The sequence below is a fragment of the Chaetura pelagica genome, unplaced genomic scaffold (assembly GCF_000747805.2).
Source record: "Chaetura pelagica isolate M959 unplaced genomic scaffold, ChaPel_1.0 scaffold405, whole genome shotgun sequence".
NCBI classification, from domain to species: Eukaryota; Metazoa; Chordata; class Aves; order Apodiformes; family Apodidae; genus Chaetura; species Chaetura pelagica.
The window spans coordinates 4,611,417-4,620,733 of NW_009953489.1; the positions used below are offsets into that span (position 1 = coordinate 4,611,417).

Genomic DNA, 9,317 nt, shown 5'->3' on the forward strand with positions numbered 1-9,317 from the left:
GGAACTGGAGCTTGTAATGCAGAAGAGACCGTATGTGCTGAAGACTTGTTAAAAACACTAGTTTCTGATCTTTTTGGTATTTTAAGTGTTTGCCTGACAGACTGGTACTGACCTCAGACTGGTTCGTGTGGGAAAGCAATTGGGGTGAGAGAAGAGGTAAAAGGAAGCTTTACTCAAGTAGGGAGAGCATGCAGAACATGGATGTAGAGTTGCAACCTTGTGAAGATTTGCAGAAGAGCATTTGTTTCTCTAATCAGGGAAATACTTGTGCTGCCTGACCCTCTTTCATAGTTCTTGGTCTTTGTTCCTGGACTGAGCAAGAACATGGTGTTTTGAGTCCAAGAAATTAACTTCATTCTTCCTGGGAATATGTCTTCAGACTTGACTTAAAGAATATGCTTTCCTTTGGGTGCTGTTCTGCTCAGGCTGCAGCACATCTTTCAGCTCAGCACTGTTAGTTTGGCTCTAGGTATCTCCTCTTTGCCCTCCTCCCATTTCCTTAGAAAACAAGGCTGAGGAGGAAGCCTGCTCAGACTGAGAATCAGAATTCTGTCCTGCAGCCTTTCTGTGGTAATCATGTTTTAAGTCAGTGATGAGCCTTCTGTGAAGGAGGATGGTGGGATCAGGGCCTGTCAGTGGTCAGACTCAATCTCCTTTGTGACAGAAGAGAGCCTGCTGGTAGGAAGGCAGTGTGCTTGGTTTGGATGTGACTTGTGTCTGGGGCCAGGGGTACTTGGGCATATCTGTCTTCACAGTTTCCCTGCACCACACGTGGCCTCTTCTCTCAAACATCCTGTGGGTGGCAGCTGCTGTTCAGTTGTCTCACATCTAAATCAAGTCCACGTACTTTTGTACTTGTAGTTCAAATCCCTTCTTAGCCTGAATGGGAACAGGACTCTGTCAGAGCAGTTGGCAATATGCTGCCTTCTGCTTGGCAGCATTTTTCCTCCCATTTCTGCTCCTTTCATAAACACCTCGGGTCTAAATACATTTCTGCCTGTCTAAATGACTCTGTGTCCTTTCAGTTGGTCAGTCCTAACTCTGAAAGTAAAGGTGAACTTCAGTGGTTTTGTCAAAGCTTGAATCTGCATGGAATAGAAAATAGAGAGTTGGTTGTAAGTGACAGACTGGTTTTGTTGACATGTCTCTAGGCTTTCTAAGACTGTAGTGGTAGCAAACGTGGTAGCTTGTGTTGGTGATGTGGAGGTTTCCTGCCCCTCGCCCCACCAGCTCCCAGTCCCAGGAGCCAACGGTTTGCACATTGCCCTGGAGGGGCTGGCTCAGCTCTTGGGTGCCCTTGTGTTGGAGGGGTTCCTGCACCTACCCTTCTGCTTTGCCCAGCCCAAAAGGCATCTTGCTTGATCTCACTTGATCCGAGGAGAGGCGGTTTTTGTTGGCGGTTACCGAAGCACCCCGGCGGTAACGCAAGCTCCTTGAGAGGGTGGCTCTTGTCTTCTTTTAAAAAAGGTTTTTAGCACCAGGATAGTAATGGAAACCACTTTAGGTTTGTTTATGGACCACAAAGATTATGGAGGAACAAATTTTGCCTTTTTTTTTTTTTTTTTAATAAGTCTAAGAATCATGGATCTGCTGTATGTAGTTAACTTGCAGTTTGTCGTAAGGGGTCCCATCAGTGAAGTGGAAACAGATTTTTTTAACTGACTGCTTTTAGTTAAATCTAAAATTGCTGTCTTTGTCAAGTTAATCTGTTCCCTGCCTCGCTCTTTGTAAGCATGTTAAACAATCCACATTAAATGCCATAAATATGAAATACAAGGAAATGGTACAATCGTAAGCTAAAAGAGAACTTAAACCAAAAGGAGGTTTTGCTGTCCTTATTAGAATGTTCTAAAATGTCAAGGCAGTTGCTTGTGTTTAACTGTGAACAAATAAAATGTATTGTTTTGCACTACTCTGTGTGAAATTCCCTGCAAGCCTCAGGCAAAACTTGCTTCCAGATTATTGAGGCTGGTGATCTTCATTATTTCATCTCTCTGAGCTTGACTTGGAGAAAAGTTTCCCGGCGTTTCCCGGCTGTGGCCACTAGAGGCCCCACGAAGCTGGTCCCTTCCCTCTTCGGCTTCGATCCCATTTTTGGGACGCAGCTTTCCCCCTCCTGTGACTCACCCCCTCTCCTTCCCTGAGGAGCCACCTGACACTTGATCTGGACCCATCATCCTCTAGGTGTGTGAGTCGCTGGAACCAGATGTTTAACTCCCGGAGTATTTTGCCCTGGTTACAGGTTGCCAAAAGCCTGGTTTGACCCTTAGCTGAACCTAGGGGAGCACAGAGGTAATTTACAGCCTACAGACAACAGGATTCTATTGAGATCAGCTACTCCCAGCCTTTATTTCTATTTGTCTTTGAATGAAAAAGCAGCCTGTATTTCCTGGACCTGCTGACAGATCTCTAGGTAAGTCAGTTTGAAGCCCTGCTTGGCTTCTCAGTGTGCATCTTGCAGTTTTATGCTCACAGAGGCTGAAGTAAAACTTTCTTGCACTTCTGTGTTTGGCATTTACATCCTGTTTATGTAAATTCTTCAAACAGCTTGATTTGTAGTAGAGAAAAACAATTCTTGCTGTATCTTTTTGCCTTTTGAAGTGCCCATCCACTCTGGAAGAGGAGAACTTGTATGGAAATTAAGTAATTTGTCTAGATGTTTTTGTGAGATTTAACTTTGCAGTCTTCCAACAGATTCTGGTCACGTCACTACCAAACCTCAGGCTGCAAGTTTTATGCACTCACTTTTCTGCTTTTGTCTTAACATTTTGGCAGTGTAAGACTGATTGAAAGGATAGGGCTAGGTTAGAAATTGTTGTTAAGTTTTGGGAACTGTGCTGCTTGTGTGTATCACAGCCTTTGCCAAGTATGAATGGACAACAATCCAACCTTGTATTCCATGTTTCCATGGAATCATGAAATGATCTGAGCCACCAGGGTCTGGGAGGTGGTGGACTGGGTTTGATAGGACTGTTCTGCCAAGCATTTTGTGCTGTGCTGTACCATGGAAGCTGAAAGTGAACTACAAACTGGCTAATTTTGGTCTTACCAGAGCCTGCATGTTCAAATTTAAACTGTATGACAAGGTGGGGAAGGTTGGAAATGAGGTTGTGTCCCCAGCACTTGTCATGTCTTAATCCATATAGCATGTACTTGTTCTGAAAAACTTCCCAGGACAGCAACTGTCATTGCAGACTTGTCTTTGCAATGTGAAACACCCCAGGGCAGCTGTGAGGAGCTTGGATTTCTCTGCCTGAAGCTGCCTCTGCAGCAGGGCTCTCCAGTAGAGCCTGAGAAGGTGACAGTAACAACCTGCTGGTCCATGGCCCCAGCAGTGCCTGGGAGCCTCTGTGTGACCCTGGCAGCTTTGTTACCACTTCGAGTTCACCCAGGTCCAATTCAGAGGTCTCCTAAAGGCTTCTATCCAGAGTGGCTACATGTCTGGAGCAGCAGCACCCGGGCACAGGGAGAGGGGAAAAAAACTGCCAAAGAAGCTTGGCAGTATGTGGGGAATACAAATGCTCCTGAAAATACTTCCCATTTCATCTGAGTTATTCCTTTTTGTGCATTTGTATTAATTCTCCTTTTTTTGGCAGCTTGTTACCAAAATCTGGACATCTTAAGGCAAAAGCTTTCCCATGATTTTAGCAAACTGAGCCAGGTATGCCAGGGGAAGTTGTTTATTCAGGAGTGTTCCAGCAGGAAGCAAAGAACAGGAGCTAACGTGCCTGTGGGAGGGGAAAAGAGCAGTCAGACACAGGGAAGACACCGTGTTATTGAGATCTTAAATTTGTAGTTATCAGTGCTTGAATAAAAGCACCACCAAAAATGTGTATCAGCTCCCGAGAATGGGGAGAGCCTGTGGCTCTGCTGAGCTTCCCCATGCAGGCTGGAAACAAAGCTGTGTTCAGGAGGGTGTGGAGTCACTGTGCTGGAATTGCAGTGTTGGTATAAAAGCAGCATGAGACTTTTTCAAACACTTTGCAATTTTAATGAACTAAGCCTCATCCTTGAGAGCTAGGCAGGCTGGGTTCTCATCTCGGGAAAACACAGACATTTGGACTTGCAATTTGAAAAGGAACCACCTGACAATGGCCACAGCTTCCACAGTCTCTGCTCTCACCAGATTCCCACAGATCTCATCGACTGGAAATGACTTGCTTAGTTTTGCAGCCCTCTGGGGGGGCACAGGGGTGTTTTATTCAAGTTTGTCAGTACACCAAGCCAAGTGCAAACTGAAGTTTGTCCTCCTTTAAAGGACAGCAAAGGAGTCAAACAGATGTAAGGGAAGATGTTCCGAGTGGTGTCTACTGGAAAGGTGTGAGAACCTGCAAGAAGGAGGCAGCAGAGCACAGTTGGTGCAGCTGAAGCACTCTGGCTAAGGGAGACACTATTAGTGTCCTGCAGGCTTTGATTTTTTTGGTCCAAATAACCAGGAAATTCCAGTGGGCTGAGGGAACTTCAGGCAGAAACCTAAATCTTTACACAAACATCTGAATCCCTCATGAGAGGCCTTTGCTGCTCTGCATCGTGGCCTTCAGACATGCAGGTTCTTCCCACCTCTGGCTTGGGCTGGTGAGTGGGTGTTCCTCTGGAAAAAGTGTGGGAAAGTGTAAAATTCCTTTTCAAGGAGCTTGCCCCAGATTCGTGGCTGAGTGATTAGAACCCAACTACTTCTGACTACACCCTGCTGGTCAAAGGGACCAGCTGCAGTGCTACAGCTATTTCTGATGGGATACAACTCTTAAGGAGGAGAGTGGGGATATGAGTAAGGGAGAATGTATCTGTCCATGCTGGTTTACAGGGCTGTCTTCAGGAAGTGGACTCGGGTAGGAAGGATCTGTAGTGGTTTTTTCATTGCCTGTAATCAGCCACTTAATCCTAGGTGGTAAGCAGAAGATGTATGAGCTCTGATCCATTAAAAGGGATGTTTACCCGGTGGTTTCCAGGGAGCCTTACGTTGCCCACTGTGACTTCCTGTGTCTTTCAGTTGCTTTTTCTGGACATTCTTACTGTCCTGCACTTTCACATTAACTTCATTTTTAGCTGTGCTCTGAGCCTCCAGGTGCTTAGCAGGTGGTGTCTGGGAAGAGGCTGCCCTATCTGGTGCATCCTGGGGTGCCCCCTTGTCAGAGGCACCACTTCCACCACTCACATTGCGCAGCTTGTGCCATGTCAGCTTCTCCATGTGGGTGACCCACTCCTTGACACAGTCCAGCACGATGGGGATGAGGCTCACCACCCCTCCGTAGCGGTTCCTGGCTTCCTCACAGCTCAGGTGATTCACAACATCGTGGGGGTATCTGTGGGACAGAAGGAGGCAACTGGCAGAGTAGTCCCTGCAGTGCAACCCCCACAGCATCACTCTGAGAGCCCCTGGGGAGAGTGGAAACTCACAACAGCCTCCTCCCCAAAACAAAAAGGCAGGGATACGGTTGCAGCTTGAGAAATGGGTCCTGCCAAACACTCCATCCCAGCAGTGGGGGCAGGTCTGGAAGGGTTCAAGAGCTGGTGCAGACACTTGACCCACAGGAATTAGCTCCATGCAGAGTGGGAGGAGGAGGCAACTGCTGAAGCACAGTGTGGGACTTCAGGGCCCCAACACATGTGCAGTAAAATGAACAATAAACAAACAGACCCCCTTTCTTTGGTGACTGGAGGCTGCAATGTCTTTCCAACAGCTGGAACAGTAACCTGGGGGGTAGCACCTTGTACCCTCACTGAAGCCAGAAAGGTGGTGTAGCAAACATGATGGAGAACTCAGGTGGGAATATACATTCCCATGACAGTCACCTCACAGAAATTCAGGTGATGGAGACACCCACCTAGCTCGGAGGGGGCTGAGGTCATTGCTGTGGCTCAGGAGCAGTTTGCATCTCTCCAGAAGATGGTTGGTTATGTTGTTACCAGAGTGCACAGTTTCCAGCTGGTAGCAGAGATTTCTTAGGTCATCACAGATGTTGAGGAACATGCTGAGGATACGCCTATCTGTGGAGTTGTGACAGTAATGGTGAAGGTAGGACTGTACCTGTACAGGGAGGACAGTGGTGCACGTTAAATTACATGTCACTTGTGCTGCAAAACTTCCCAAGTTAGTGATCGAGAAGCTGCTGCTTCTTGTGGGTCTGCAGCCGTGAGCCAAGAAGGACCCTGCAACACCCTGGCAGGTAGTGAGATCTCTAGAGCATGTCTGAGATGGTTGCTTCTCATTCCTTGTGCCTGAGAAAGGCTGGGATGATGGATCTGCCTATCAGCACAGCAGAGAGCCTTCCTCCCTCTTTGTGTTGGAGCATGGCAGCCAAACTCCAGCTCTGCTGCAGGTGCTGCAGAACCAGGCTGAGCAGGAGGGGAAGTTTTTCTGCCTGCCCTGAGCAAGGCACCCACTGCCATGGCTGCCCAGGCAGAGCAGGGTGGGAGAGGAGGGCAGCAACCAGCCTGGGGCTGCTCTAGAGTGATGTGTTTGCACCATGTGTTCCTCCCAGTTCTTTTATCTGGCACCTCTAGTTGTGACTGCAAACCAAACCCATTTAACCTAAGTTGTCCTTACTAACCTGTCAGAGCAGGGATCTTCCCTGTTTGCCTTGAGCATTTCTGCTGCTCAGAATGAACAGCCTTGCATGACAAAACATTATGCCAAGAGATTAAGTGTCTTCTCCAAAGAAATTACAGGCACTTCAGCCACGAGTGGTCAGAATATAAAGTACTGAGGGGCTGGTTGGCAGCTGGGGCTGGACTCTAACACCTTCAGTGCTTTCTGTAAGATTTCAAGACAAGAATGAAGTAGCTGTTCCAACAGCAGAGCAGTTCCTGCATACAAAAAAAGCCACGGGATGTGCTTGGGCAAATTCTCAGCAGGTTTGTAAGAAAAATAAAAAATGGCCCCTAAGGGTCCATTTCCACTACAGATTCCTCCTTCCACACTGTTTGCTGAGCGTTGTGTCCTTGTGCGTGGCAGGATTTTTTATTGCTGCTGTGAGCAGCAAGAGTCCTAAAGAGAATAGAGTTTTGGCCTGGATATCCACCAGTGGGATAACAGGACTTCTGTTTGTCCACATAAACAACAGTTAATGCACCTGAGTGACCAAGATGGGGACCAGGACTAATGGGCTGGGGGGCTCGCACAGGCTGCCCAGCTCTGCCTCAGGGAACTGCTGGTTCTGGAGCTGCAGGCAGGGGAGTTCACAGGCAGCCCCTGTGCTGGGATGTCCTGCCCAGTGACTTCTGGGGGTGATAGGAATCTCTGGCTGAGGCAATGACTGAGGAGATTGTCTCACAAACCTGCTTGGGACTTGACATTGTGCCCTTCAGGAGTCGTTGCTGTTGCCTTTCATGTTCTTTTCAACCTTTCCACCTCACTATGCTCTCTTCCCTGAGAAATGTCAGCACCAGACCCTCCAGAGGCTGCTGCATCCAGCTCTCAGAGGCTTAGAAATGCAGCCATGTTTCCACCTAGGTGCAATGTAATTTTTTTCCCCTGTAGTTTCTATGTTTCCGTGCCAAGAAAGCTGGCAGGCAAGGCAGCTGCAGGCTGAGAGCACATACTTCTGCCTTTGTTGCTTTTCTTGTGCCCTCCCATGCAAAATTAAAAACAGGGTCAGGCTGATGCAGGAGAAGGGTAGTGAAAGAAAATGGATGCCCAGTTTTGTCCCCAGTGAATTTCCTTGGTAGTGGTTCAGTTCCTGCACAACCTGTTACCTGAATGTGCTGTACCAGTTTTCCCTGTTTTCCCCAGTAATTTGCTCTTTTCCCTCTCCCTTGTCCCCCTGGGATGACATGGTTGTCCCCCCAGGGCTCTCCCTGCTGGATTTGTCACCACCATGGATCAATGTAATTGCTGAAGTCGTTACCTCCAAGGCTCCACCCCCACAACCAGCAGACCTTCCACCCCTGCTGAGGAGCAGAGCCCAAGCTTTCTCTTGCCACTATATCAGTGAAGTATTGGCACTTTTTAAACCAGCATAATGTTATCTAAAATCTCAGTGCCTATTTCTGGAAAAAACATGGTTCAGTCTAATGTCCATCTCAGTCCTCAATGTTGTGAGCAAAGCCCTTCTATGAGAATTGAGTCAGCCCTTAGAAAAGACAACCAGCCCTTCTGTGTCCTAATCCTAAGAACAGCTTGGCTTTCACTCCTTTGGCATCCATCTGGGTTTTGTGCCCGGGTTCTACTGCCTCAAATCCACAATTCTAATTTTATTTAGATTCCTTTCCCCTCAGTCTGCAGGTGGTCTAAGTTCTTCTCACTACTTAAAACATCCCATGTTATAAAAATTCCAAGACAATTCACTTACCAGCCCAGAAAACCCCTTGGCCCACAGGGGACTTTCAGCCCTCAATCCATCATCCTATCTCAGTAACACAGCCATTATTTTTAATAAGCACTATAGAAAGATACAGCAGCTCCAATACCAGGGGGAAGAGGCAAGCAGGCTGGTTACTACAAGTTAAGGATTACAGATTCCATGTGTGGCTGGGGAAGGAGGCTTGGTTTGATTGTTTTCTTGTACCCTGTATTTCTGGCTGTGCCTCAGCAGTGAAATGATGGTATTAAACCAAATCATAAAGTGCTGCTCAGCAATAACATCCCTTCTCTGTAAGTGGCAAAGGCAGAGACACCCCCTCTCCCTCCCTTCACCTTTTGCCACTGGTTTTGCACAGTTATACACAAACCTTAGAGAGCTTTTGTGCACCTTCCCTTAGTAAAACCAAACATTGATTCAGCCCTGAACTGGACCCAGGTGGGTGACAGCAGTTTGCTGGTCCCTGCTGGTGCTGGCAGGGAGCTCTGTGCTGGCTGCTCTGTACCTGGTCGATGCTTGCCACAGGTCTGAGCATGTCATGTGCATTCTCCCGGGTGTGTTGCAGGGCTCCAATAAACGTGAACTGCTGCTGCAGGAAGAGCTTGTACTTCTGCTCTATGTTTCTTAGAGCGTTCTTTACTTCATCCATGTTTCAGCCCCTCCTGGATTTTGGGAGAGAAGGAGAGAAAGGAAAGTAGTTTGTTGGGTTTTGTTGGTTGTTTTTTTTTAGAAAGGGTGCAATTCTGCACATGTAACTCTACATTCCACCTGAGCTGGAACTGTGTAGTTAGTGGAAAACTTGAGAAAAAAAATAAAAGGAAGAGGGAAGATGGATTGTGTCAAAGCTTTGCAGTCCCAGAGCCCCAGACAGTAAGTCAATGAGGCAGTAACAACGCTGCAAAAAGAGGCAGAGAACTCAGAGGGGAGCACTGACAATCAGATGCCATAAACCCTAGTGGGTCTATTGTAAAGATAATGTGGCGATGCATCAAACACGGCGCTGCGGGAGCCGGGGGA

The 9,317-nt window shown here is 47.5% G+C and overlaps 1 protein-coding gene across 1 annotated transcript; it reads right to left on the bottom strand.

Annotated features, from left to right (window-relative positions):
* Nucleotides 1–4,918: 4,918 nt before the first annotated feature.
* LOC104389916 (chromosome unknown open reading frame, human C9orf9) lies at nt 4,919–8,949 on the bottom strand. The gene is made up of 3 exons (XM_009998975.1): nt 8,806–8,949; nt 5,826–6,028; nt 4,919–5,303 (listed from the first exon to the last, which is right to left on the bottom strand). The coding sequence occupies exons 1-3, from the start codon at nt 8,947–8,949 to the stop codon at nt 4,919–4,921; spliced, it is 732 nt and encodes a 243-aa protein (XP_009997277.1).
* Nucleotides 8,950–9,317: the final 368 nt, after the last annotated feature.